Source organism: Agelaius tricolor, unplaced genomic scaffold, assembly GCF_023055355.1.
Source record: "Agelaius tricolor isolate 1412-34295 unplaced genomic scaffold, bAgeTri1.0.p SCAF_5, whole genome shotgun sequence".
Lineage (NCBI taxonomy): Eukaryota > Metazoa > Chordata > Aves > Passeriformes > Icteridae > Agelaius > Agelaius tricolor.
This window is the reverse complement of record NW_027269265.1, coordinates 54,022,612-54,050,593: the sequence shown is the minus strand read 5'-3', so window position 1 is coordinate 54,050,593 and position 27,982 is coordinate 54,022,612. Positions and strand designations below refer to the sequence as shown.

Below are 27,982 nucleotides of genomic sequence, written 5' to 3'. Positions count from 1 at the left end.
TTGTCCCCTGCTGTCACGTCCAACACTGCGTCCTGGGGCCTGAAGGGTGGATCCAGAGGGATCTTATCCTGTGCAGGGAGGACATGGATGGCCCTCCTGCCATCCCTGCGTTTGGAGTTTCATTTATTTATTTAAGACCAGCATTCTGTGAATTATTTAACAGCCACCAGTGCCTTTTCCATGGCACCAGGACACATGATATGGTTCCCTGCCTCTTCCTTCCCTTTGAAGCCACATTCCAGTCCCTATCCCATGCCAAGGAGCTCAGCCCAGACCTGAATGGGATGGGAACTCACTTGGCTCCGGGGGTCAGTGTTGTTTCTGAAGCCCCCATGGGGATCCTAATGCTAGCAGGATCCCAGAGTTTTGGGGAAATACTCAGTGATGGGTGGGATAATACTGTGGGAATGCTCAGGGCTGGGAGGGATAATGCTGGGGGGGATGCTCAGTGCTGGGGGGATGCCCCCCAACTGAACTGTGGTGCTCACCCACGTGTGTTGCCCCCATTCCCACCTCAGGATCCACCCCCTGCATTCCTCCCATCCCACAGATGACTCACGCTGGCAGTTACTGACTGTCCTTTATTACTGAGAGCAGGGGCTGCCTCCAGAAAACGAGGGACCCCACTCCCCAAAAATAGGATTCTTCAAAGGAGACGCCCCGACCCGTGCGCCCCATCCTTGGCATCGCCAGCCGGGCACCCCCCGCTCCAGCCGCTCCTCAGCCAGGCCGGGCCGGGCTCTTTATTGGATTTTTATCTCTTTTTTCTTTTTTTTTTGTTTTTTTTTTTTTTTTTTTTTTAATATTTTTTTTTTTTTGTCCTGTTTTTCTTTATTTTACACACCAGTTGGATGTTACCGTCACATGAAGAAGAGAGAACCTGAACAAGATCACGGCTACGAGCTCTAGAGTTAAAAATGAACACACAAACCCCCGGGGAGCCCGACCGCAGACGAGGAATCCAGCCTGGAAAAGCGGGGTGCCCGAGGGGCCGTGGGGGGCACCCGGCTTGGCACAGCCCTGGCCCTGCCACCTCTTCCCCAGGCATGTAAGTCTCTTCTTTTATGTTAAAAAAAGAGAGAATATGACAAAAATACAAATGTCCCTAAAAGCGTTGTTATTACTGTAATAGCAGTATTATGACTTCTCTCCAGATTGTCCAAAATCGTCTAAATTGGGGCTGTGGGAGCTGCTGGGAGCCAAGGTTGCCACGGGGGGAGCAGGAAGACTGAGGATGATCTGGTGTCTGCCATGGAGAGCCACCACCGACCCCCTTGTCACCCCTGTGGGGCTCCCAGGTGGGTCTGTCCCTGTTTTTGGGGGTCCCAGGGAGTGGAGTGGGAAGGGGTCTGGCGTGTGCATCCCAGGGCTCCGTGGGGATGCTGCTGCTGGCACTGATCCTGCCAGGCTGGCTGTCCCAAGGAATGCCACCAGCCCAGGGAATGTCACCTGCCCTCGATGGGGACAACAGCGCTCGCTCCACCCTTTATCCCCAGGGGTGGGCACGGAGCTCCCGGGGCAGCCCCGGCGCCCGGATCAGCCCGGCTGGAAGGGGACCCTGTGGAGCTCTGCATTCCCCCGAGGGGCCCCTTCCAGCCCGGGCTGGGCGGGAGGGCAGGACCGGGGTCCCCAGGGCGGCGTAGGAACCCCCCCGCTCCCGCCGAAACCCAAGATGGAGGTAAAGCATCGAACCCGGCTGAAGGCAGTGCACGAAGGAGCCCGCTTTGGATAAGGAACTGTGTCATGGCTTCCGATCCCAGGAAAAGGGGCTGTCCCCTGCCCTCGGTGTCCCCCGCCCGCCCCGGGAGACTCGAGGGGGGCGCGGGGGGAGGAGGTGGGGCAGGGGGGCTCCGTGGCTCCGCTGGCGGCTCCGAGAGGTTTTATGGAGCTGAAAGGGGAGGGAGGAGGGTCCCTCTTGCACCCGCAGCCTGACCCCCTGAAATAGCGGGGGGGGGCGAGGCCGGGGAGGGGCCGAGGGGCTCCGGGAGCGGGGCTGGAAGCACTCGCAGGAGTCCTGCCCGGTGGTGGGAATAGGGATGGGGGGGACATCGCTTCTGGCACCTCCTCGGCCGGGGTTGGGGGCGGCTCCGCACCCCCCGCACCCCAGGGAGAGGCGAACCCAGGGGCTCGGGGGGGCTCCGTCCCCGTCCTCCCGCAGGGTTCCCGCGAGCCAGGCCGCTGTCCCGCCGGTCCCTGGCCGGGAGCGCCGCGGGAAGGGGCTGGGAGCTGGGAAGGGGCACCCCGAGCCCGCGGTGCGGGGGCGCTCAGGCCTTCAGCTGGTGCCACTGTGCCACCGCCTGCCGCGGGCGGGCGATCATGTCCTTCCAGTGCTTCACCTCGCCGGGACCGCTCTTCCAGGACAGGTAAATCTGCGGGAAACGCATCCCTGGAGCCACCGCGGCCTCTCCATCCCCACCCATCCCGCTGCCCGGCGCTGACGCCTTCACCCCCAAACTGCTCCAGCCCCGCTTTTCCGGGCTCGGCACGGGGCCGGGCTATTTTTATCCCTCAGTTTTCCATATGGCACCGCGGGAAAGCGCGTGTGCCAGCTCTCACTGCTGCTGCTGCTGCCACCTCGGGGAGCCAGAGCCACCGCTCCGCGGATCATCGCGGAGAGCCGGGATGGAGCCGAGCTCGCTGCTAATTGTGCGATCGAAAGTGATTAGCGAGCCTCAGGCCACGGCGGGGTTTTAACGGAGAGTGGGATATCGTGGCCACTGCCTGTCCATCCCTGGAATCAGGCTTTTGGATGTGCCCAGACTGGGGACGTCGCCACCGCCGCCCCTGCCCGGCAGCCCACAGCGCTGATCCAGGGATTTATTTAATGGATTTATCCCAACTGCTGAGTTGTCTCGACCCCAGCACAGCGTTTGGGGATCACGGATGGGGATTATGGCGCTCGTTTGTCATCGTTGTGCTAATGATGAGCTAGGTGATTTAATGGATAATTCCACTGCTCCCGTCCCCGGGAGTAATCCCAGGGGGTGGGATCCATCCCCGTGCTCCATCCCTCCATCCCTGCCTTTCCGAGAGAGCTCCGGCCCTCTGTGGCCATGACACCCAGCATGAGGGGTTCACACCGCACTCCACACTGGAGATGGCACCAGGTGCCGGCAGCCCCGGGCCTGCCTGTCCCCAATTCCCACCTGGGTGTCCCTCAGGTGTGTCACCCACCTTGCCAATGACGTCATTGCGGCTCAGCCTGTCCTTGTCCATGACGGTGATGACGATGGTGGTCTCGCGCAGCCGCTCCGTGGGGATGTCGAAGGCGAAGGACTCGTTGAAGACAGGGTTCAGGCACCTCTTCATCACCACCGTCTTCTTCTTCTCCACCCGCTTGTCCTTGTACATCAGCCACACCTTCACGTAGGGATCTGGCGGGAAAGGAGCTGCTCTCAGCCCCGGATGGGAGCCAGGGAATGCTGCCCGGGATCGGGGCCAGCCGGTGCCGTACCTGAGGTGCCCCCGATGTCCATGGCTTTGAGGTTCCTTGCCTTGATGATGTTCACCACGATGGAATTGGCTGAGGGATTGTAGCACAGCGACAGCAGCAGCTCCCCACGGCTTCCCTGCAGGACACACATGTTCCCTGAGGACACCCACGCCCCCCAGAGCTCCTCTGTGGGAGCTGGGTGCTGGCACGGGACCCCCACCAGAGCAGCCCAAGGGTGGGGCTTGGGAAGGCACGGAAAATCGGGGCAGGAGGAAATGGGGTCATCCCCAGTGGGACATTTTCTGGTCTTGCTGGAGGCAGGAGAAGGAAAAAACTTTCATTTTAGGTCTACCTGAAACAGTTTGATTTGACCCATAATGAGACTTTGGGCTACTTAATATAACATTTGGGAAGAGAAAAATCTCTGTCAGATGTTGAAGGAGAAAATGTCCCTGTTGGGATGGAGGGTGGTCCTGTTGGGACACTGCAGGAACAGGGAGTCACCTCCCCTCCCCTGGGGGATGGGGGGGGTCCAGGGCCTTACACTGCCATCACTGCAGGGCTTCAGATCCTTCCAGAAGGTCTGCATCTGGGTCAGGTCCACCTTGTTGAGCGGGATGGACACCTCTCCAATGGGATCATTGCGGCTGAAGCGGTCGTAGTCCAGGACCTGGAGGTACAGCACCCGCTGCACCACCTTCTCGTAGGGGAACCCTGTGGCACAGATGGAAAAGCCAAAGGAGATGAGGAGCAGTTCCAGTGCTGCTCCACCCCATGCTGGTGGCAAGACCCTGGCACCAGGCAGAGGATGGGGAGGAGCCCACTGCACAAGGAGCTGCTGCCACATTAATTCCCACATCTGCACCCACTCATGGGAGCACGGAACCTTCCAAACCTTCCCCTACATCCCCTTTATGGGATGCACATCCAGCCTGGCCTCAGTGGCTTGGCCAACCCATCGCATCACTACCAGCCCCCACTCCGGTGACTCGAGCTGAGCTGAACCCCACGAGGCTCCCCTCCCACCCTGATGCTCTCCAGCCCATCCCAATCCATACCTTCAAAGAGGAAGGTCTCGTTCCAGTGCGGGTTGAGGTTCTTCCTCTTGACCTTGGTCTCCAGCTTGTGCTTCTTGTCGGGGAGCAGGTAGATCTTGACGAAGGGGTCGCTGGTGCCGCTGAAGTCCTTGGCCGGCAGCTCCTGCGCCTTCATGATCTTCACGGTCAGGGTGGACTCCTGGAAGTTGTAGCCGACGCTGAACTGGATGCGGCCCAGGTTCTCCCGGCTGACGCCCTCGTGGCCCTCGTCATCCTCGGAGCCTGGGGAGAGCTGCGGGAGGGGGGCAGAGGAGGGGGGTGAGCGCAGTGCCGGGCACTGGCAGGGACCCGACCCCCGTCCCCCAGACCCCAGCCCCGCCAGCTGTCAGGGGACATCAGCCTCTGCCCGGCTTCCCGCTGCCCCCACCGCTTCCGACGGCTCCTGGCTCGGCGCCACTCGTCCCGCGGAACGGGAGCTCCAATTATCCAAATTCCTCCTGACAGCGCATCCCTCACGTGTCCAGCACCGCTCGCTCCCTCGTGCCAGCCTGGGGGACACGTCCGCGGCGCGTCGGCTCGGCCGACGGGGACTTGGCACAGCGGGCAGGGACGTGCCGGAGCGCTTGCGGATGGCGCGGGGAAGAGCTGGGAGGGTTGGATACCGAGCGTGGAGACCCCCAAACCCAGCGCACCCCACCCACCCACCATGAGCATCTCGCTGGTCAGGGAGTTGACCAGGTCGGAGACGGAGGAGTGCGGCTCCGTCTTGCGGTCGGACTCATCGTGCAGCGGCTGCCCCGGTGCCGGTGCCGCATTCCCAGCCTTCCCACCGGCCGGCAACCTGCGGGAAGAGAGGCCTTGGAGGAGAGGGGCCGGGAGCCGAGGGCGAGACAGCGAGGGGCTTCCCGGGCGCCCTCTGCCAGCGGACACCGAGCCTGCGCTGCGCCAGCGCCCGACGGACGCTGCCGGGACAGGCGGTGGCTGCAGCCCGCCAGCGTCCCAGCCTTGTCCCAGAGCCAGCCGGTGGCCCGACACCTTTGGGGCACGGCAGCAGCTCCCCCTGGCCACGTCCCACGGCGATGGCAGGGACAGCGCGGTCCCCACAGCACCCACGGCTCTGGCTGCTCCTCACACACCAACACCCTCTTATCCCGGTGGGTGCCAGGCACCCACGGGTGCTCCACGTGGGCTCGCTGCCCCCTGCCCGCTTCCCTGCGGCTGAGACACCCCTGGGATCACTGTCCTGGCTGTCCCCACGCTCGGTGGCTCCCGGGCACAGTGCCGGGCAGGGCGGGCAGCCGGGAGCGGTGGGAGGCAGACGGACAGAGCAGCGATGGTGGAGACAGGCGGGAATGCGCCGAGGCCACGCTGCCACGAGGCACGGGGACAACGGGACACAGGCGCGTGGCGGAGGGGACGGGCGGCCCGGGATGCTCCCCCCCGCCACGGCTCCTGTCCGAGCTGGGACACGGTGACAAACCACCAGACGGACCGAGAGGCGCAGGGACACACGGGAAGCCACAACATGCCACGGACACGCGCCACCACGCCAAGCACACGCAGACACACGGGGAGGGGACACGGGGGAGGGCGATGGGGACACCCACACGCACACACGGGATGGCACCCAGGAAGGACCGGAGAGGCCGAGGCAGCTGGGGAGGCAAAATCAGGTTAAAACCAGGGAAAATGAAGGTGGAGGAGCCGGCGGCGCGGCCGCTGAGCGAGGAGGCGCCGGTGGAGCCGGGAATGCCGGCGGAGGTCACGGATAGCGGGAGAGAGAGCGGGAGAGAGCAAAAGAAAGGAGGAGCAGCGTCGTCCAGCGCCGGCCTGCCGGGAGGGAATGGGAGAGAGGAGCGGGGCGGGTGGACGGACAGACGGAGTCGCCGGGACAGGAGACACGCCGAGGCGCCGGGCTGGAGCCGCCGGGGACAGGCTGGAAGGAAGAAGCTGCGAAACAGGGATGGAGGAGATGTTTTGAGGAAGAAGAGCGGGTGGTCGGCAGCGTCGGGGGGCGGGAGAGAGCCGAGGCTGCCGGAGCGCGTCCCCTCCGCCGGCTGATCCCGCCGCGTCCTGCGGAGTCCAGGGAACGAGGAGCGGGAGGGATGGAGGTGGGGAATGCCATGCATGTGCTGGGATGGGGCTTCGGAGCAGGGAGCTGCGGCAAGCGGGGAGCAGGGAGCGGGGTCTTGCGGCACAGCCACCCACCCGCCGTGTCCCACGTCCCCGTCCCCTCGGCACGGGGCAGCCGGCGGCCGGCACGGGCTGCCGGTGCTCCCGGCGGGGACCGGCTGCGCAGCGCGACGCCGGGGAGGGAAGTGCTAAAAGATGGAGCGAAACCAAGCGGAGCGGGGTAAAAATAGCCGGCGGGCGAGAACGGTGCCAGTTCATCCGCACGCCGAGCACACGGGGAGGCAGCGCCCGCCGGCTTCACACCTCCTCCCCGCTCCGGAGGGGATGAACACCCGCTCCCGGCGGCGCACGGACCCTCTGCCTCTGCCAGCCAGCGCCGTGGCCGCGGCCGGGCGCCGGTGCCCGGGCTGGATGCGCTGCCGAGCCTGCGGCACGCCGGGAATGCGGGAGCAGCCGGAGGCGAGGGGCTGTGCCGTGCCGGAGGAGAACCGGGGGTGCGGCATCCTCCGGCCTGTGGCGCTCGCTCTGCCCCCCTGCCACCGCAGCGGCATCCCCTGATCCCCGGGAGAGCCGCCCATCCCGCCGGGATGGAGGTGGCAGCAGCGTGTCGGGATGGAACGCGGCTCAGCCCATGCGGCATCGCTTGGGGGGTACCCCCCGTGCCCCCCTGTCCCTGAGCGTGTCCCCCCGCCCCCCCTCCCCGCATGCAGCCAGGGCCGGAAAGGGCAGGAGGGGCAGGGAGGAGGGAGGAGGGAGGAGGAAGGGATGGGGGTCCTCTCGGTGCCGCTGCTCCAGAGGCAGAACCGCGGGTGCCGGTGCCGGGGAGAGCTCAGACGTCCCGGGGCCCGCTGGGCCACCCTGTGCCGCTCCAACCTTCGCGCTCCACGAGGCCAGCCTCCTCCTCCTCCTCCTCCTCCACCCTGGGTGAGGCCCTCGTCTCCTCCTCCTGCGGGACTGGCCTCGTCCTCGCTCATACCTCTTGTCCCCCTGAGCGTTCGCCTGGTTCGGCTGCGTCCCAGCGGGTTGCAGGTCGGGAATATTGGCAAAGTCATCTTGCTCTGAGAGTCCCAGAACCAGGGATAGCACCACCATCCGGCCTTCCCTGCCCGGGCGGCCCCGCCGGCAGCGGGAGAAAGAGAGAAAGAGAGAGGAGAACACAGCGTCAGGCAGGGAACCGGCAGGAGCCGGCGGCGTCCGCGGAGCCCCGGCGGCGAGGGGACCCCCGGCTCTCCCCGCCGGCCCCTGCGAGGTGACGGTGGCCGGGATGGGCGCACAGGGCTGTGGGGAGAAAGGCGCCGGCTCCAGGGAGCCCGGCAGGCGTGGATACCCGCGCCGTCCCTCTCCTCCACCGGTCCGGGAAAGGAGGATGCCAAAATCCTGATGAAAAGGGGGAAAAGATGCCTGGAGGGGCTGGGAATGAGGGAGAGCGTGACAGGAGTGAGGTGCCAGCAGCATTCCATGGAGGAAGGGATTGGCGGTGCCATGGCCGGGCTCTTTGACCTCTCCGGGTCTGTAACTGCATTTACGCCGCGGCGCCGGGGAGAGTGAACGGGGTGAAAGAGCGGAAGAAAAATGGATGGATGGGGAAAGAGGCGGTGGGGAATGACAGCGGCTCCTCCGCTGGGAAGCAGCGCTGACTCGGCACGTCTGGGCTCTGCGGCTGCTGCTCCCTCTCCGCCAAGTCAGGCTGGAACCAGCACGGGCGCTGGGTAAACAGGGAGAACGTGACCCTCGGGATGGCTGGTGAGCCGCGGCTCCACATCGGGAAGCCGGGAAATGGAGCTGGGAGGAACCTGGGGGAGCGGAGAGGGGATGGGGGGCAGTGCACCCGAGGGTGCCTGGAGGAAGGTTCAACCCTCTCACCAGAGCGGGAAGGGGTGGGATGGGCACCCAAATCTGTGTCTCTCATCTAATCCTGATGCAGGGTCAGTCCTGCATCCCCCTCCAAGTGCCACCAGCCTGCGGGAAGCAAAGCTGGGACCTCAGCATTCCTTTTTCCAGGATGCCAGGGGGCAATCAGCGGCCGGGGAGGAGCTGCAGAGTCCAAGGGAAGATGGAGCCGGGGGGCCCAGCTCTGCAGAGGGGGGACAATGTCATGTGCCGAGACAGGGTGACAACACGGGACTCGGATTAGTCCCCGGGGTTTGATGCTGGAAATCCAGCGCCGATGGAGGAGATGGGGTTAAGGCGGATTAGAGATCCCACGGCTCCTCTGGCTGGGAATGACATCGGGGCCCAACTCACGGTCACCCGGCACAGGAGACTCTGCCACCCACACTGTGACAACTCGGGACAATGTCACTCCCTGGGGGCCTCGCTAGTGGCCATCCCTGGGGATGGAAGGGGATGGCCAGGGACGTGGCAAAGCTCATTGGGGAAGGGCATGAGCTCTTCCCTGAGCCCCCCGTGAGCCGGGGGGGACATGGACCTTCCCAAAGGCCATGGGCAGTGTGTCCCCAAGGGGGTGACAGATGAGCGGCCGTGCCGGGGCAAGTAAAGGAGCAGAGGAGAGAGGGATGGAGAGAGGGCTCTAAAGAGGGATGAGCGGAGGGATAGAGCAGAGCAGAGAGGGATGGAGAGGAAATGGAGAGAGCAAAGGAGCGGAGGAAAGCAATGGAGAGAGGGGTGGAGAGAGCAAAAGAGCAGAAGAACAGAGCGGTGATGGAGAGTGATGGAGCAGAGAGAGCAAAGGGGGGGAAAGGATGGAGAGAGGAATGGACGGGGGTGGAGAGGAGAACGCAGAGGGCAGTGATGGCGAACGCACACTTACAGGAAGGACTTCATGTCCAAGCCGCGGTTGCGGATTTGCCCCACCACGTGGTCCCAGCTGCCGGGGTTGGAGCGGCTCCTGCCCCCGGCCATGCGTTGCTTGGAGCCGGCAGCGGTGCCCTGGCGCGCCGGGCCGCCGCCGCGGGAGCCCCGGGAGTTGGCGGCGGCGGCGGAGGAGCCGCTGTGGGCCTGGAGGTGGCCCAGGCTCTGGCTGGTGGTGGGCTGGCTGTGGTTGGCGCGCTGGTGCTGGCTCAGGGGCTGCTGCAGACTTTGCTGGCGCACGAGCGTGCGGGGCCTCTGGAATTTGGGATCGCCTGCTGAGGTGGGGATATACTCAAGGGTAGTGGCTGTGGACAGGGTGGAGTCCTCGAAACTTAGGGAGAGGAAGGGTAGAGGAGAGGAGAGAAAGGAGAAGAAGGTGAAGGGGCAAAATTGGAGGAAGGAAAAGAAGAGAGTTAGAGAGAAGATGCCCCAGCGCAGGGAGCGCTCCGGCGGGAGCCAGCGGGGGCAGCGCCCGGATCCTCCGCCTCTCGCCCGCGGCTCGGCCCTGCCGGCGGCACGGGGGGCCCGGGCCGCCACCATCCTGCCTCCCGGGGGGCTCGCCAGGGCCGGATGCCCACCCGCTCCCGCGGCCGCCGCTCCGCCAGCGCCTTCCCAGCACGCCGGCCGACCTGCTCTGCGGGATAATTAGGCTGCTGCGGGGAGGCAAATCCCGTGGCGCCCGCTCACGTGCTGCCAGCCAGCCCATCCCAGCGTCCCAGTCCCTCCCAGCCCAGCCCAGCACCCAGCAGCGGCGCCGCGGGGGCTCGGCGTCCCTTCCCCTCCGTGCTGGGCCCTGCGGGCAGAGGGCAATCCCGCAGCGCCGCGGCGGGGGCCGAACCCCCGGGGTGGGGACATTCCAGCGAGGCGTCCCCAGGGCCAAGCCAGGCTCCAACCGGGGCGGGAGATCGTGGGGTTGGGGGATACGGACGCAGCTCTGGTGGGACACAGAGCCCGGGGCAGACGGGCTTCGTGTGGGCGGCGGAGCGGAGGGAGCAGCGGGATGCCCCGAGGAAGCGGCGCTGGCCATGCAGCACATGCGTGGCGCGGCCCATGCAGCCGCGCCGGATTGCCCACGGCAGCCTGGGAAGCTCGTGGCCGCGAGATCAGGGGAGGAAAGACCTCCCGGGACCACCGCCTGGCACGGAGGGGTGGCCTCGAGTAGCAGCCCCCGACCCTGTCCCCGTCCCGAAGCTGTGCCATCGTGCAGTGCCAGCAGCGGGGACAGAGGAGGAGCGGGGATAGACAGCTCCAAAAAAACCAAACAAAAAAAAAAAAAGGAGGTGAAGAAAGAGCGAAAGGTGGGAGAAAGAGAGAGAGAAGAGGGAAGGGAGTGGAGAGGAGCGGAGAGCTGGGACGGACGGAGCCCCACGGCCGGGGCCAAAGGCACTGCCCGGACGCTGCCGCGCCCCCCCCTCCGCGCTGCCGCCGACCTCCTTTCGTTTTCCTATCGAATCCTAAATTAGTTCAATTTACAACCTCTCAGTCACAGGAAACTAAATCTGGCTCCTGTCGGCCCCGCGCCAGCTGGAGCCGCGAGCTCCTCCAGCGCCGTGCCAGGCGGCGCCGCGCCCTGCCCGTGCCCGTGCCCGTGCCCGCATGGATCCCCTGGCACCGGCACTGCCAGACCCTCGGCACGGACCCCCGGACACCCCAACCCCGGCGGCGCTGCGCCAAGGGGATGCCGGAAAACGAAGAGTTCCGCCACGTCCCCTTAACCCTGCCCTTGCCGCCTTGCTCCATCCCATCCGTCTGTCCGCGCTCCCAGCGCGGGGACGGCTGGAGGCTGCTCCGCTCCCGCTTTTCCTCGCCTTTCCTTCCCTCCTGCTTCCCAGCGCCCGACTGGAGCGCAGCAGCCTCACGCCGAGCGGGCGGTGTCACCGAGCTGTCCCGGAGTGCCCGGAACCCCCCGGCTGCCGCATCCCAGCGCGGAGAACCGGAGCAGAGACCGGGAACGCCGGACAGAGGCCACAGCCGGCACCCCCCGCCAGAGGCACGGCGCTGCCAGCAGTGAAGGGTCTCGCCGAGACCCCCACCCCGGCCTGGAGCCCCGCAGAGCCTGGCAGAGCTCGGATCTTCCCTAAACCTGATCGTTTCCCCAACTTTTCTCGGCATCAGGTGGTGGTGCCGGCGCCGGGTCCGGTGGCTGTGCCGGGGGCCAAGGGAGCGCACGGGGAAGGTGGGGGAAGATGCCACACACTGTCCCTGATTGTCCCTGAGAGATGGGAGCGTGGGACAGCACCTCCTGCCTTTGGGACACCACCGAGGTGGCGCTGCCTGCCCTGAGAAGCCCAGCTGGGAATGCTGAGACGCTTCCCATCGGGATTGTGCAGGGCCACCCTCAGCGCTGGGGACAGCGCCCAAAGGTGCTGCTCCTGCCCGGCCGCCTCCTCTGCTGCCCCTGAGCCCAAACACCGCTGGGAGAACGGGAAACGCCTCCTCTCCCTCGGCACGGTGGTCCCCGGGGACCTGTCGGTGTCCCCCATCCAAGCGCATCCGCAGCGGGGAGCGGGCCCCGGGCCCGCCGGCCGTGGCCGTGCCGTGCCGGACCGTGCCGTGCTCACTCACTTGGACAGGCTGAGCTTCCCTGCGGCCAAGTGGCTCTGCACCGTGTGCCAGCGGCCCCGTGCCGCCTTTCCCGCTCCGGGCTCGCTGTGGGCGGACACGCTGCTCCTCATTCCATCCTCGCCGAGCCGCTGCTTGTCCCCGGGCCGGCCGTCGCGGTCCCCGGACAGCCCGGCGGCGGCCGACGCCGTCAGTTTGGCCCCTGATAACAGAGAGCCACTGGGCCGGGCCGGCGGCCGGACCCCCCCAGACAGACACGGAAGGAGCCGGACGGACACACGGATGGACGTGGAAAACGTGGGGAGCCGTCGGGGAATGAGGGGAGGGCGACAGAGCCGGAGGGGGCAGACGGACAAGAGACGGACAGACAGACAGAGAGAGAAAGAGAGACATCAGCACTGCAAAAAAAAAAAAGGGGGGGGGGGTCCTGGCCGCGGGGTGCGCGGGGGCCTCGGCAAAACATCCAAGAGAAAGGGCGGAGGAGGGAGAGGGCTCGGGAAGGAGGGTCCCGCTCGCCGGCAGCCCAGCCCCGGGGGGGACCCGTCCCCGCGCCGAGGGGGTGCCCCCAACGCGCAACCCCGTCCTGGAGGGAGATCCCGGCCGGCCCCGGGAACGCGGGAAGGAGGGGTTGCTCGTCTCCATGGGACGGCCCATGGGGTGGCGTGCGGGGAGCCCGGGAGCAAGAGGAGGAGGAGAAGGAGGAGGGAAAGGGGGAGGAAGAGGAGGAGGAGGAAGGCGAGTGGGTGCTGCCCATATACTCACTACACGGAGCAAACTCGGTAAGGAGAGACTCACTTGAGGGAAAGGCGCGGATCACCGTACGGAGCGTAAGGAGAAATGTTTAGGATAAACTCCTTGGGAGGGTAGGAGCTCCATTTCTGCTGCACTGTGTTGTCATTGTTATTCCAAAAGTCTCTGTCTAGATCGCTACAGCGGCCGGATTCCGGGGGAGAAAGAAAAGGGAAATACAAGAGAGAGAAGCTGAATTCCTGCGAGAGAGAAGGAAAATCAGCCCTCCGCCCCCGGAGCGCCAGGATCCTGCGGAGAGAGACAGGGAGCCCACCCCTCGGACACCAACACACACACACACACACGGGCACGGACAGAAGGATGGATGGAAGGATGGAAGGATGGGAAGAGCTGCGGAGAGACAGGAGCGGGCGGCTCCACCGGCTGGGAAGAAGAGAAGGATGTGGGGGGTGACAGAGGCGTCGGCGAGTGCGGTGCTGCCTGCCCGGCATTCCCAGATGTGTGTCCGTGCGCCCTCGGGCACGCGTGTCCGTGTGTCCTCGCCTGCTCAGCAGCCGGCTCCTGGAAGCGCTTGGTTAACCCTGACAGTGCTGCCTGCACTGGAGACCCTTCTGGATCCCTTCCCTTGGGGATCCCTTCTCTTGTGGATCCCTTCTCTTCCAGATCCTTCCAGATCCCTTCCCTTGTGGATCCCTCTCCTTGTGGATCCCTTCCCTTGCGGATCCCTTCCCATGGAACCGGCCTGCTGCCAGCACAGAACCTGGACCTCCTGGCTCTGGGAAGCCACTGGAGCTGCGTGCCAGGGGCTGGGGGGCCCAGCAGCTCCCCGCTGGTGCTGGGAGACTGGAAAAGTCTCCAGTGTCCACCTGCAACTCCGGGTTGATCCCGGCTGTATGGAATGTGCTGGAGTCTGGGAAAGCTGCCCATGCCATGGCATGGGGTGGGATGCGCCTTCCCTTCCATTCCCAACTCATCCTGGTTGGCTGGGAGCAGCCATCCAGGTGTCCCTGCCCCCCGATAACACCCAGGCCAGCCATAGGAGGAAGTTTTCCATAGGCTTATTCCAGGCAGGAGCTTTTTCCCTCCTGGTGGTCCAGCTCCCCCCTCCCTGGAGGCCTGTGGAGATTGTGGAGAGGCAGTGCTGGATCTGGGATGCCCAGGAGAACACCCTCAGCTTCCAGCCTCCACTTCACTCCCTACCCAGCGCCGTGGGATGCCCCAGCTTGGCTCTCCTTTCTCCATGGAATGCCCCAGCTCGGCTCTCCTTTCTCCATGGAATGCCCAGGGAATGCAGAGCTGCTCCAGCCCCGCCGGGCAGAGCTCAGAATCCACACCCAGGCCCGGAGCATCCCTGGGGACACCCACGCCGACGTTCCCGTGACTCCGTCATGCCCACGGCTCAGTGGGATACACGGGGATGCTGGAGACACCCACCAGCTCTCCCAGTCTCCTGGAGCCCCTCTCCCACTGGGAGAAGGGATGGCCACCTCTGTCCTTCCTCTCCCCCCCCATTCCTGGCACCTACTTGATGGTTTTCTTTTCGCTGCGGCCTCGGCTGGAATCCGGAGTTCCCACAGTCTCCAGGGAAGTCTTGTAACGCTTTCCCTGTGGAAAAGATAGGAGAGGGGGTCAGGGGGTCACAGAGGACCCCTGGACTATCCCAGTGGAAGATGGGAGCTGCCACCACCTGGAGATCTGGATTTTACCCTCTCCCTTATGGTCTCCAGGCTCCATCCCACCCATCCAGGCAGCAAAATTCCCAAAGGCTCCATCCCTTGGTCCCTGGGTGCTCGTACCCTGCCTCACCCCAAGGACAGCATGGCCACAGCCACCAGCATCCCATTCCATGGCCTCACTGGGAAGGAGTGGATAATTTTAGGCCTAATTGGGCCTGAATTAATTGAGTTCATGTTTCCCAGCGCCAGGGAAGTGCTGCCATAGGATAATGAAGCTGGAGCTGGCTCCAAACTGGGGCTGGTAATCAGGGCATTCCGGCAGGTTCCGAGCGCTGCTCTGAGCCAGGGTGGGCAGGAGCCAATTAATGCCAATTATCCAACAATTGGGAGCGAGGATGCTCCATGCAGTGCCAGGTGGATGAGGTGGGACGGGAACAGCTGCTGGAGCAGGATGGGGTGGAGAACCAGCCCTTCCATCCCACTGTCCTGGATCTCAGGAGGCAGGCCTGACCCTGCCTGCCCATGGAATGGGAATGTTTCTCCTTTCTCCTTCTTCCCAGCCTCTTCATATCCACATGGAACCATCTCCTTGGCTTGCTGGGACACCTGGACCCTCAGCACGGTGTCCTTGGGCAGCCAAGGGCTAATCCTGCCAGGAGCTGCTGGGGAACACCTGGACCTCCTTGGATTCCCAAGGACTAATCCTGCCAGAAGCTGCGGGGAAACACACCTGGACCTCCTTGGATTCACATTGGCTAATCCTGCCAGGAACTGTTGGATCTCCTTGGATGCCCAAGGGCAGATGCTGCCCGGAGCTGTAGGGGAGCACCTGGACCTCCTTGGATGCCCCTGGGCTAATCCCACCGGGAGGCCCGCGGGTGCCTGACCTCGCTGGATGCTCACAGGCCATCCCAGAGGGAATCATCCGTGTCCCCAGCTGCGGCGCCTCGGGGCTCCTGGGGACACGGCAGCGGTGGCCGCGTGGGCGGGCCCGGAGCCGGCCGGGCTTGGCCGTCATTCCCACACAGCCGCTCCAGCTCCGGGCGCTCTCGAGGGCCGGTCGGGATGCGCCTTCCCGGCCAATTCACGCTCCTTTGTTCCTGTGCCAGCTCCAGCCTCCTCCTTTCCAGGGCTTTTTCCTCCCTCTCCCCATCCCCTGCGTGGCACCTGGAAGGGCCCTTCCCACCCACCGCCCTCCCGCTGCCTCACCGCCCTGCGGACCCCCTCTCCCATTCCCAAGGGAATGCTGCCTTCCCACGGCTGGGGGTGGGCATCTCCCCGGCGGGAAGCGCCGCTGCCATCGCAGCACTTGACCCAGATTCGATTCCGATGGCGAAGGAAACGTGGCCGAGCACGTCCTGCTCCCGGGAGAGGAGCCGGAGCAGGAGGAGGAGGAGGAGGAAGGATGAGGGCGGGCGGGAGCGCTGTCCCGAGCCCCCGGTGGCAGTCGGGGAGGGAAGGAGGGATGCACAGCGGGTGGCAGGGATGGCTCACGGCGCCCGGCGCTGCCAGGCAAGGGCTGGCCGCCTTCCCACGGGGCTTTTCCAGGCAGGAGCGTGCCCAGCAGGACAGGGGCCAGCTCGTTCCGGCTCGTCACCAATATATATCCATATATTTGGAAACTTCCCTTTGTGCCACACAAACAGTTTCGCCCAAACATTTCATTAGCACATCCGGAAAAGCCCAAATAAAAGCTGCAGCCGGCAGCTCTGGGGAGCTGCCTCCGCTTGGCTGCTGCTGCCCTGCAAGAGGGAATCGCCCCCTGGCCGGCGGCACGGGGGGCGCGCCGGGATGCCGGGAAGGCGGGAGGGAAGGCGGACACTCACCATTTTCCGCTGGCACCACTGGCAGATCCCGCAGAGGACGATGGTGACGCTAAGGCTGACGGTGATGATGGCTGAGACCAGGAGGACGTCGCGGGAGGGGGTCCCTGGGGGAGCAGAGCACAAAGCGGGGGTCAGAGCTGAATCCTGGGGTGTCCCTGGCGTGCGCCGGGGCACAGGGAGGGAAAGCACAGGGAATGTGGTCCAACAGGCTCCAAACTCCGCTCTGCTGTGTCCCGTCACGGTGGCCACCCCCTTGGCTTCTGGGCTCCCGGCGAGTGTGTCCTGGGGGGAATCCGGCCTGAGCGCTTCCCGGCAGCTCAGCTTGGAGCTTTAATTCCCTCTGGCACCCTGGGAGCGCCGGCAAAGGCCGCGAACGCTGCTTCGTGGGCCGATCCCACACGGATTCATCCCAAATGGCAGTGCAGACCCATTCCTCCCCAGCCTGGCCTTGGGGGCAACCTTGGGGACCTCAAAAACGTGGGAAGGGCCCGACAACCTCATCCAGCACTTCTGCTCACGCTCCCAGCATGCGGAATGACCACTGCGGGATACGGAGAATATGGACCCAAGGCGGCTCGGAGGGGTCCGGCGGGACCCCGGACCGGCTCAGCTTTGTCTCCAGGCAGGACCCCCAGCCCAGCATCCCTGTGGATGCTCCGCCTCCCGCCGTGCCCGCTGGGATGGGATTGTCCGTGGCGGGAGCCCCAGCTGGCGGCGGGAGGCGGCGAGGCCGGAGCAGCGCCGGGAGCAGCGGTGCTGCAGTATAAATATTAAACAATAAATGTTAATAATTAATTCGCCCGCAGACCTTGTTATTGTAACGAAAATTCCCGGCGGCTCCGAGGCCGGGGTGAGTCAGAGTGGACCGGGAGGGGGGATCAGGGCTCTGGAATCGCTCCCGGCACGTGCCGAGGCAGCCACGGCTCCCACATCCCCGCTGGAATCCCACGAGGAAAGGGGGTGGTGGCCGTGAAAGGGGAGATTTGTGACAATTCCTTGAGCAGGAGATGAGGGTGGCATGAGGTGGGGGTGGCTCTGGGGACAGGTCCCCCCTGCAGCACCCGCGCTCTCTCCATCCAAAGGCAGCTCCTCCATCGCTCCCGGATCACGAGGAGCCTGTGTATAAAACTCACATAGCAACTGTTGCCTAGGAGGGAATTTGGGACCAGCCCTTAATTTCCAACATTTATAAACCCCGGCTGGATAAGCTGCCGGGGGAATGGGGAGCAGCACGGCCGGAGAGCTCCGGGCGCCTCCCCTCGGCTGCGACCCCGGCCAGTTCAAGCGGCCCCGGGCCTTACTGGGCGGGCTGGGAATTGGGGTGAGAGCTCTCCTTGCCCCGCCGCTTGGTGCTCCCTGCTCCAGCCTGGGAACACCGTGACCCCTCTGGCTCAGCCCGGAGCTCCCGCAGATCCTTCGGTCCTCGCGGGGTCAAGTTGACCCTCAAATTAATCCGGAGAGAGGGAATCGAAGGAGAAGGAGAGGGAAGGGGTGGGCGCTGCGGAGGCCACCACGGCCGTGGCGGTGTCTGGAGAGGGACATCAGCGAGCGCCGGTTCCCGGGGCCGAATTCCCCGTGCCAAGGCGCCACCACACGCCCAGCCTGGCGTCACGCCGTGATCCTGATGGATTCAGGGGCGGGATCCTGCCTGGGGGGCTCCAGGGGGTGTCCCTGTGCACGGGGTGGGTCCCGCCCTTCCCGGTGGGATCACGCCGTGTCCCCAGGGCGGGGGGAGCGACTCCGGCCCCCAGGCTGCGCCGCCCTCAGCATGACTTAAATGACTCGTTTTCCAGGCAATTAGCGTTCGATTAATTAAAGACTCGGAGCCACTCGGAGTTCCTGGCGCGTCCCCAGCCCTGGGGCGCGGTGCGGGGGTCCCTGTGCCGGGCGGGATGCGCGGCTCGGGATGCCCTGGGGCGGGTGGATCCAGGGGGGACGCGGGGAGCCGCGTGGCTCCGGGACACAGCCCCGGGAGCGGGGGACAAGGTGAAAACGCGACGCTTGTTTACGCCGCCGCTGGCCCTCCTTCCCTGCCGCTCTCCATAAATCTCCGCGGCTGCCAGCGCGGATCCAGGCGGGAGCACGGAGACGGCTGGGAGGGACTTGGGGGTCCACGGCCATGGGCTCCCTGCGGCCCTGTCCCAAATCCCGGCGGCCCTTCGCTGGTCCTGCCTCATGCCGAGGGCGCAGTGAGGGGGGGCAGGAGGCGGAGACCACACGTCGCTCCTCGCAGGGATCGAGGTCCCAGTCCCGTCCCACGTGCTGGCAGAGCAGGGGATGCTGCGGAGGCTGGGATGGAAGGGGGTGGAACATCCCTGCGGCTCTTTCATCAGGATTCAATGCCACTTGACGGGATATAATTCCACTTTTCCAGGCCGGTATTGATGAGGGGATTACCTGCCTCCTTAGTGCTACAGCTCTCCAGCGTGGGATTTGTGCTGCGTGAGCCAGGGAAGAGGGTCCCTGTTCCAGGGGGAGAGGGCTCTGGATGCAGTCAGAGGGTCCTCATCTCAGGGGAGAGGGTCCCTCTGCCAGGGGAGAGAGTTCTGGATTCGGGGGAAGAGTCCCCATGGCAGATCTAAGACAAGCAGGGAGCCCCCTGCACCCTTCACAGTGCCCACTTCGGAGTGGGAGGTGGGGAATGTTTGGGAGACAGGGATACGGTCACATGCCTATCCTCCTTTATCCGCCGCTCCTGCCGCCTCTGGATTAGCTGCCTCCGGAGCAGGAGCGAGCTCTGGCCTTTATGGATGTGAGGAAACACTTCAAACCCGACCCCGACACAAGGAGAGGTGCGGAGATCCAAGAGGGATTAGCCCTCTCCAGCGGCGTGTGAGCCGAGATCCGGCAAGATGCACCCGGGGCTGGGAAGAGCTGCCAGCGCCAATGGATCCCACACACGGCTCAGCTCCAGCGTGTGCAGGAATGGTGGATGTGGGAGCCATGGCACAGCCCATTCCAGGGGTGCCCAGAAGTGTCCCTAAGCATCCTGGTGTCCCTGTGCATCCTGGTAACCCTGGGCATCCTGGTGATCCTGCACATCCCAGCATCCCTGTGCATCCCAGTGTCCCTGTGCATCCTGGTGATCCTGTGCATCCCAGTGTCCCTGTGCATCCTGGTAGTCCTGGGCATCCCGGTGATCCTGTGGATCTTGGTAGACTTGAGCATCCCAGTGAGCCTGCACATCCCAGTGTCCCTGTGCATCCCAGTGTCCCTGTGCATCCTGATCCTGTGCATCTTGGTGGCCTTGGGCGTCCCAGTGACTCCACACATCCCAGCATCACTGTGCATCCTGGTGAACCTGGGTATCCCAGTGATCCTGTGCATCTTGTTGGCCTTGGGCATCCCAGTGATCCCACACATCCCAGCATCCCTGTGCATCCTGATGTCCTTGTGCATCTTGGTGTCCCTGAGCATCCTGGTGGCTCTGGCATCCTGGTGATCCTGTGCATCCTGGTGGCCCTGGCATCCTGGTGGCCCTGGCATCCTGGTGTCCCTGTGCATCTTGGTGTCCCTGTGCATCCTGGTGGCTCTGGCATCCTGGTGTCCCTGTGCATCTTGGTGTCCCTGTGCATCCTGGTGGCTCTGGCATCCTGGTGTCCCTGTGCATCCCAGTGTCCCTGTGCAGCCCAGCAGCCTTGGACACCTTGGTGGCTTTGTGGTGCTGCTGGCCCTGTGCACGCTCAGCTCCAGGACCCGCATTGCTTGGGCCCATCATGGGCAGCTCCACCCATTTCCCCAAAATTTCCTGTTTCCCTGTGCCTATGCCAGGATTCAGACCCATCCCCTCCAGCCAAAGCCCACGGCCCTGGAGCAAGGCTGGGAAGGCAGAGCCCCTGCAAGGGCCCTCCAGGGACGGTTCAAGCTCTCCCAAACAATAGCTCCTGCACAGGATGGAGAGGCTGGAATCCCCACGGAGTACCAGAGGCTTTGGATGAGCAAAGGCTTTGGAACAAGCCTCACACCTGAGGCACCACGGCTGGAACCGACCTCTCTGCAGGTGTCCCAGAGAGGATGGCCCTGTCCTCCAGGCTCTCAGGGCCATATTTTTGGATCCAGACCCCCAAATTCCCAGCTTTTGTGGACACTCCCTGGCTGCTGCTCAGTATTGCAGCCCCATCTCCTGGAGCATCCTCCCACTCACCCCGTTCCAGCGGCGAGATCCATGGATGCCAAGCACCCTGGGGGGGAAAATCAAAGCTGTGGTGAGCCCCCCCCGGGCCAGGCTCCCGCTGAGCTCCCTGGAAGTGGTGATCAAAGCCGACATCCACAGCTCCACACGGAGAAACGGCTCCATGTGCCAAGCCGCCAAACCGGCAGCGGAAACGCGTGCATTCCCGGGAAAAGGGCAGCGGGAGAAGGTGCCAAGCGAGCAGCGCGTCCCCCCAGCCCCCTCCCCAACATTCCACCGGGCGGCGGCGTGGTGGTGGTGGTGAGCTGCGGAGCCGGAGCGGGATGCGAGGCCGAGCCTGGATGGGGATGGTGGTGCCGGGGAGGAGCTCCGGGATGGGAAGGGACAGGGCAGGAATGCGGCGTCGGAGCAGCCCCTCGTGCTGCCGGCCTGCAGGGCCACACGGCACCGAGCGAGGTGGCCGCGTTGTCACGCCGGGGCTCCCCAGATGCTGCCTGCCTGGCGCCAGGCCATTAATTCCTCCTCTTCTCATCCTCCCACTCATTTGCTTGATATTTCCCAAACCTCTTATTTTTAGGATGCAGCTGAAAAGCTGTGAATTTGCAGCTTTCGCTCCTGTGCAGGATCCCGGGTGCGGGGCGGGGGGGAGCCGGCCCGGACCCCGGCGGGCACAGCAGGAACGTGGAATCCAAGCCCTTGGCACAGGGACAGGGAGAAGGGATAGGCACGGAGGGGGACGAGGCTTTGCTGCCATCCCTGGAAACAACCCAGTGGGCATTTTGGGAATGCTGCGAGCCAGGCTTGGCGCGTCACGTGGAAGAGCTGGAGGGCTGGGCCAGCTGGGCCCGGCGGTGCCACCTGCCCACGTGCTCCCGGGGGCTCTGGAGATGTGAGGGATCGTTGGAAGCCCCACGGCCATCCCGCTGCCCGGCAGGATCCTGGGATGAGCCTCGGGGGACAGGAGCGGTGCCACAGCTCAGCGCCCCAGGCGTGCTCTGGGCGGGAACGGGCGTCTGCTCCCCATCTGTCTGTCTATCCGTGCGTCCCCCTCTCCAACACATCCATCAATGTCTCCATCCATCCATCCATCCATCCATCCATCCATCCATCCATCCATCCATCCCTCCATCCCTCATACACATCTGCCTCTCCATCCAGCCATCTGTCCATCCCCCGGAGCTGTCAATCCGGCCGGCTCTGCCTCCCCCACGCCGAGCTGCCACTCCTGGGGGGCTTCGGGTGGCAGAACCCCCCAACACCGGCGCCACCACGGGGGCTGGGGCAGGTGAACGCCGTCCCAAAACACTGCACAGCTCTGGCCAGATGCTCCCAGGCATCCCCTGTCCCCCCCAGCTGCCGTGCATGGATGAGCCCCTCCTGTGTCCCCTCCAGACCTGATGCCACCTGTCCCTGCTCCGCGACCACGGCAAGCAGGAGCTGGGCATGGAGGGAGAATTTGGCAAGGGAAGGCGCTCCTTCCCTGGTGCTGGGCTATTTTTGGCCGAGGATTTCCGGAGAGCCGTGTGGTTTCTCTGCCTCGTGGTCCCCACCGTGCCTCTCTTCCTGAGGAGCACCCAGAACCCTGGAGCCCCCTCTGCTCCCACCGTTTGCATCCATCTCCATCCCCATCCCCATCCCCATTCCCATCCCCATCCCCATCTCCATCTTCATCCCCATCTCCATCCCCATTCCCATTCCCATTCCCATCCCAGCCCCTGCTCCCGAGAGGACGCTGCTCATCCCCCGGCCAGGCTGGTGCTCCGCGTCATCCCTGCTCCCAAATGAGCCCTTGGGCATCGCTCCCCACCCTGGAGTCACCCCAGCCCCCCTTCCCTTGGCGCAGGATCGTCTCCTGGCGCTGGAGGAGCGGGCTGGGCTCTCATCCCGAGTGGCACTGCCAGCTCTCGCGCCGTCGCCACTTAGCCTCTCGCCCCGGGGCTCTCCATCATTCCCGAGCCCTTCGGGTGACAGCAGGAGAGAGGGAAGGCAGAGAGCCAGCGGCTCCCAGGGAACAAGGGCGGGCAGGCTCCTCGCAGCCCATCCCGGCTCCACGGGGCCCCCGCTGGCTTCCCCAGCTCCCTGGTTCCCCCCGGGCAGTGCCCCCCGGTCACGTCACCCGGGACCCATGTGCTGTGACAGCAAGGCCACCGTGGGGACAGGATTCCCGCAGGGAGTTCAAGGATGGGGGATGCTCAGGGTCGGCCACAGCCCTCAGACCCGGGGGCTGTCGGTGATGGGAGAGGAAGAGGAGGCTTGGAGGGGAACACATGGAAAGATGGAGAAACGCAGCTCGGAGGGAGGAGGCAGAGGAGGGGAATGAAGGGCCGAGGAAGGCCCCAGAGGGAGGACTGGGGACTCAGATATGGGATGGTGCCCGGGCTAGGTGGAGGTGGTGGAAATCCTCCAGGAGAGCCTGATCCCGGTGCTGCATCCTCCAGGGACACCCAGGCGGGGTCATCCATGGGGCAGCAGGGATGGTCATCCATGGTGGAGCAGGGACAGGAGCCATCGCCCCCCCGCAGCCGCCAGTGTCCCACAGCCTCATCCGCAGGGGGAGAGCCGCTCACGCCGCCTTCCCTGGACACCCGGAACGCCCCGGGGTGCATCCCGCGGGCTGTGCCCCCCTCGGAGGGCCGGGAGCGGGGCTGCTCTGCTGCGCTGTCCCTCCGCCGCCGCGCCGGCTCCGTCCCCGCCGGCGCGACCGCTTCCCTTCAAACCTCATTAACTCCCCCCAAGGTGACCCTGTCCCTCCTGCAGCCAGGCCCGGGGACGCCAGGAGGGGACGGGGCGCTGGGGGGGCACCCGGGGCTGGCAGGCGGGCGCGGAGCCTCCCGTGCCACAGCCACAGCGCTGGCACCCACAGGGATGGGGGATGCTCCGCTTGGCGCACCCCAGCCCGCCGCCCCCCACGCCCAGCCCGGCCCCACACACGCCCCCCAGGCCCCCCGGCAGTCACAGCCAGGGGGGTCCGTCCCCCTGCTCCACGCTGGGGCTCTGCCCATCGTCCCCGCGCTCCGGCGGCTCTCCGGGAGCCGTTCCCTCCCCGGATCCATCCATAATGGATATTGTAGCCGAGCCCCCGGGGGCCGGGGGGTGGCAGCGATATTATCTGCATCTGTCTTCATTCCCCGCTCCCCCCCTCCTTCCTCGGCAGGCGGAAAAGCCGCGAGATCAGGCGCTGGAAAAGCCGCCTCCAGCTCCTCTCCTGCTCCTCGGAGTCAGGGGGGATCAGCGAGACCTCCCTGCCAGACCCCCCGCCCGGCGGGGAGCCCCCAAATCCTTGTCCTTGCTGTGCCCCAGCCGTGCTCAGGGGGGTCCCGGGACACGCCAGTGCGGGCGTGGGGAGGCTGGAAGGGTTGGAATTGTTGGCGGCTGCTGGGAGCAAGGAACGCCCACCGTGGGGGGCTCGGGATCCGCGTGGAGCCCCCACCGCCAGGGAAAACGGGATGGAGCCGCCGTGGGGGACAAAGGGCCGGGGTGAGGCCGCGGGGGATGCTCCGAGCCGCCGGCGGGAGCATCCCTCGGGCTGGAGCGGGGGGGCTGGCTGGGAGGGGGACCCCAGAGCGGCGCAGGACGGGGCTCCCGGGTGGGCCGGGGGCTCCCGCTCCGTGCGGGCGCCGTGCGGGACGCGGGGCTGCAGCAGGTGCCCGGCGAGGCCCGTGCGCTGCCATCCCTGCGCTCTTTGTCTGCCTTCCCGCCCGTCACGCTCCCTGATGCCGCTCGCAGCCCCTCCGCCGGCCCCCGCCTCGCTGCTCGCCGTGTGCCGGCCCCTCTGGAAGCGCGGCTCTGCTCCCGAGCCCCGGGGAGCTGCTCCCACGGCCGCGCCAGCACCAGGGGCTCCATCGCCCGCTCCGAGGCGGTGCGGGGGGAAAACAGGCAGCTGCTGCCTGGTTATTGATTCACCACCTCCAGCCGCCGCGCGGCTCGGCTCGGAACGCTTCCAGCCGGGAAAGATGGGGACGTGGGGAGCAGGGCCCCCGGCACCCGCTCGCTGCTGCGCCGAGATGGAGCTCTGGGGGTGCGAATGTCACCCCAGAGGGGACAGCTGGTGCCAGCAGCGGGGACAGGGATGGGGTGGGGGGAGTCTGGCAGGGCCAAGGGAGCTGTCCGGGGTTCCCAAAGCAAGGGGGACGCTGTCCCTGTGGCACAGAGGGCACCTTTGCGGGCAGCCCCAAGCTCTGCCTCGCGTTTGGACGCGGCTCTCCCGACACATGGTTCGGTGGTCCTCCAGCAGCACAGCCCCCTGCAGCTCCCCAAAAATGCCTCCAGCTGGCGGGAGCCGCTTTGGGAAGCGCCTCAGCTTGATCCCAATTCCCAACAACCCTCGCCAGCCAAGACCAGACTCCCTTGGGCGTCTCCAACCCCAGATCCAGAACGCCCCAGCAGCACCTCCGGGCTCCAGTTACCCCCCAGGTGCCTCTTTCCCCGGGCAGCAAAGTTTCCCGAATTTCCCGGCATCTTCTCCCCCCATGACACGCAGCCAGCGCTGGGGGCCGCAGCCGCTGTCCCCGCACAGTGACACGGAGCAGGGGACAAGGAGGACGAGGCTGGTGCCACCTCGGGCAGCGTTTTGGGGGGGACAACAGGCACTGTTTCACCCCGGGATGTGGCTTGGCTGGCTCTTCCCAAATCCTGCGGGGGTGTGAGATGACAGCACCCCCCCTCAGCTTCCATCAGGGTGGGGGACAGACCCGGCACCCCCACAGCAGCAGCGCGTCTGGAAAATCCGGGAAAGGTGGGAACACGCAGGGAAGCAGGCAGTGGCAGGGTGCCTGCACAGGTGTGTGCGCACCCCCAGCACCCCAGGGCGCCACGGCACAGCCGCCGCCGGTGACGTGGGAAAACTCCCACGTGACGGGAGCCCCAGCAGCCGGGGAGCACGGGCTTTGGGAATTGGGGAGAGGGGGTCTGCCCCCCCAAATCCGGCAGCTCGAGCTCTGCCCTGGGAGCCTCCAGCCTGCCGAGCAGAGCTGGCCATGGCACAAGCAGCTGCCAGTGGCCCACCGGCCGCAGACGGGGACATGTGGCAGGGACAAGGGGGACAGACTGGGGGCAGGTGCAAAGTTTGGAGGGGGAACAAGGCAGGAGCAAGTCTCGGGCACCGGGAGGCAAGGGCAGCCCTGTCGCGCTGCTGCCGGCGGGGACAGGCTGGCGTCCCCCCTGTGCCACCCACCCCCCCGGGTGACCTTGGGCCAAGCCGTGCCGTGCCGCGCTCCGGGCATCCCTGCGGGGTCGCGGTGGCCCGGGATGGAGCCGCTGCCGGTGGGAGCGCTCAGCCCGCGGGCAGGCGCAAAGTTCCCCTCGAAGGCAGCTCGGCCGGGGCCGCCAACTGCCGGGCAGCGGTGTCGCCGTCACCTGCCGTGGGTGACAGCGCGTGGCCGTGCCCCAGCCCGCCGGATCCCGCAGGCCTGGCACCTGCAGCTCTCCCCGGCGGCACCCGCTGTCCCCGCGTCCCCGCCGGCACGTCCCCACGCCACCGCAGGACACGCCGTCCTTCTGCCCGCTCCCCGGGCCCCGGGACACGGCCGGGGACGGCCGCCAGGCCCCGCTGATCCGCATCGCTCCGGCAGCATCGCTGTGTCTCCGCACCGGGCTCGGGCACCCCCAAAACGTCCCCGCCAGCGTCCCAGATTCCCCGGTGCGGGGCCGACTGCTGCCTTCCCAGCATGAGCTCAGCAAATCCGCGGCGGAGAGAGCCCCTTCCCCAGCCGCCCACCCCCGCGTGTCCCGGTGTCATTCCGGAGGTGCAGCAGGACGGGCAGGGGGACCCCCAGAAGGACGGAGGGGGCGGCAGGTGAGGAGCAGGGATGTGCTGACCGCTGGATTTGGGGCGCGATTTGGGGCTCGCCCCGGGGGTCCGGGGGTTTGCTGAGGGTCTGGGGAGCGGGATGCTGCCCCCGGAGCTTGGGGGTGTCCCGGGGGGGATCCGGGGCTCCAGCAGCTCCGCAGGCTGAGGAGAGGGGGGCTGTGCGGGGTGTTTGTCTGGGCGCCGGCGCCCAGCGGGATTTGGGGCTCGCCCCGCGTTTTTTGGGGGGCTGGGGAGCAGGATGCTGCCCGCGGGGGCTGGGGTGTCGCCGGGCGGGGGGTGTCGGTGGCTCCGGCAGCTCCGCAGCGCGGTGACAGCGGCGGCGGTGACTTTCTCCCCAAACTACCGTAACTCCCGGGGAGGCGAGGGGGGACGCGGGCAGCGGCCACGGCGGATCCCCGGGGGGGCGGCGAGCGGTCGGCCACCCCCGGTGCGTGTCCCCGCGTCCTGCGTGTGTCCGTCCCCCCTCCCCGGCGGCCCGGGGCTCACCTGCGCTGGCAGCCTCCGGGTGCAGGTACATGGTGGCGGGCGGCGGCGGGGCGCGGCGGGGCGGCGGGGCGGCGGCTGCCCGGTGCAGCGGGGCCGCGGCTCATCAGACGGCGGCGGAGGCGGCGGCGGGAGGGGGCGGCGGGGCGGGGGGCGGCGGCGGGGCGGCGGGGGCCCGCATGCGGCGGCGGGGGGCCGGGAGCCCCGCGGAGCCCGTGCTGGCCGCCCGCTGCTGCGGGGTGCGCGCGTGTGCGGGTGCGTGTGCGGGTGCGTGTGCGGGTGTGTGCGGGTGCGTGTGCGGCGCGATCCTGCATCCACTTGCTGCTCGCTGCTGGCGGGATTGGAAACTGCAGCCGCCGGGAAGGGAGGAGGGAGCGGAGCGGCGGGGGGGGGCGGGGGGTTCGGGATGCGCACGGAGAGAGGGGGACACGCGTGGGGTGGTGACACCGCCCGCGGTGACGCCCCCGCGGGCCCGCACTGACGGCGCCGGTAACGCGGCCGCGGGGCTGCGAACCTCCCGATCCACGCGTCGCACCCGCGTGGGGAGGGGGACACGCGTGGCAGGGGCAGGGACAGGCGGGCCGGCACAGGGGTGGCACACAGGGCCGAGCACCCGTGTTCTCACGGTGGCGTGCGCTGGGAAGGCCGAGCCCGCCCCGGGTCCCCCCGCACACGCGTGGGGCCGCGCTCGGGACCCCTCCGGGCCCCCGCAGGCTCCGTGTGCCGCGCTCCGGCGGATCCAGGCCGGGTTTTGTCGGGGCCGGGGCGCGGCGGGCGCTGCCGGGGCACTGCGGGCGCGGCGGGCGCTGCGGGCGCCGAAAAACACGGAGTGGATTCACGGAGCTCGCTCCCGCTATCCCCCCACACCGCCTCGCAAAGGCAATTCCCGGCCAATTCCTGCCCCTCCAACCGCGTTCCAGGGGTGCTGGCCTGAGGGCACCAGGGGTGCGAGGGGGCGCGGCCGGGGAGGAGACCCTGCTGATGCAGGATGTGCCCATGGATGGAAAAGGCAGCAGGGGGAAAGATGATGGAGACCGGGGGTTTTCTCCTGGAATTGGGGAACCATGCTGGCTCCCGCTTTCTGCTGGGGTGAGGGGATCAGAGATCCATCCCAGGATGGGGTGATGGGGTCAGGGACTCATCCCAGGATAGGGCAATGCGGCTGGGACACTCCTGGCTGGTCCAGGACTAGTGGGAGCCTCCAGAGGCAGAGCCCAACCTGTCCTTGTGGAATGGAACTTGGACCAGATGACCTTTAAAGGTCCCTTCCAACCCAAACTGCTGGGAATCAGCTGGAATCTTTCTGGAGTCGTACTGGACCAGGAAAAAG

The 27,982-nt window shown here is 66.3% G+C and overlaps 1 protein-coding gene across 3 annotated transcripts; it reads right to left on the bottom strand.

Moving 5' to 3' along the window:
- Positions 1–561: 561 nt before the first annotated feature.
- On the bottom strand, positions 562–26,811 carry SYT7 (synaptotagmin 7). Of its 3 annotated transcripts, XM_071428197.1 has the most exons (13): positions 26,656–26,811; positions 16,229–16,332; positions 14,252–14,331; positions 12,772–12,903; positions 11,980–12,195; positions 9,374–9,745; positions 7,580–7,705; positions 5,176–5,311; positions 4,492–4,762; positions 3,978–4,147; positions 3,455–3,569; positions 3,175–3,374; positions 562–2,369 (listed from the first exon to the last, which is right to left on the bottom strand). In XM_071428197.1, exons 1-13 carry the CDS (start codon positions 26,684–26,686, stop codon positions 2,265–2,267), a joined length of 2,058 nt encoding a protein of 685 aa, XP_071284298.1. In that variant the 5' UTR covers positions 26,687–26,811; the 3' UTR covers positions 562–2,264. The 3 variants fall into 3 exon arrangements, with proteins under 3 accessions (XP_071284298.1, XP_071284299.1, XP_071284300.1); XM_071428198.1 differs by lacking the exons at positions 7,580–7,705; positions 9,374–9,745; XM_071428199.1 differs by lacking the exons at positions 7,580–7,705; positions 9,374–9,745; positions 11,980–12,195; positions 12,772–12,903.
- Between the last annotated feature and the right edge of the window lie 1,171 nt (positions 26,812–27,982).

Excerpts from the sequence above, each read along its gene's own strand:
- SYT7 (XM_071428197.1), bottom strand. The coding sequence starts at position 26,686 with ATGTACCTGCACCCGGAGGCTGCCAGCGCAG. Across the intron at positions 7,706-9,373 it reads TTGGACATGAAGTCCTTCCT|GGAAGGCCGGATGGTGGTGC; the intron begins GTAAGTGTGCGT and ends CCGCCCGGGCAG. Across the intron at positions 4,763-5,175 it reads TGACCAGCGAGATGCTCATG|CTCTCCCCAGGCTCCGAGGA; the intron begins GTGGGTGGGTGG and ends CCCCTCCCGCAG.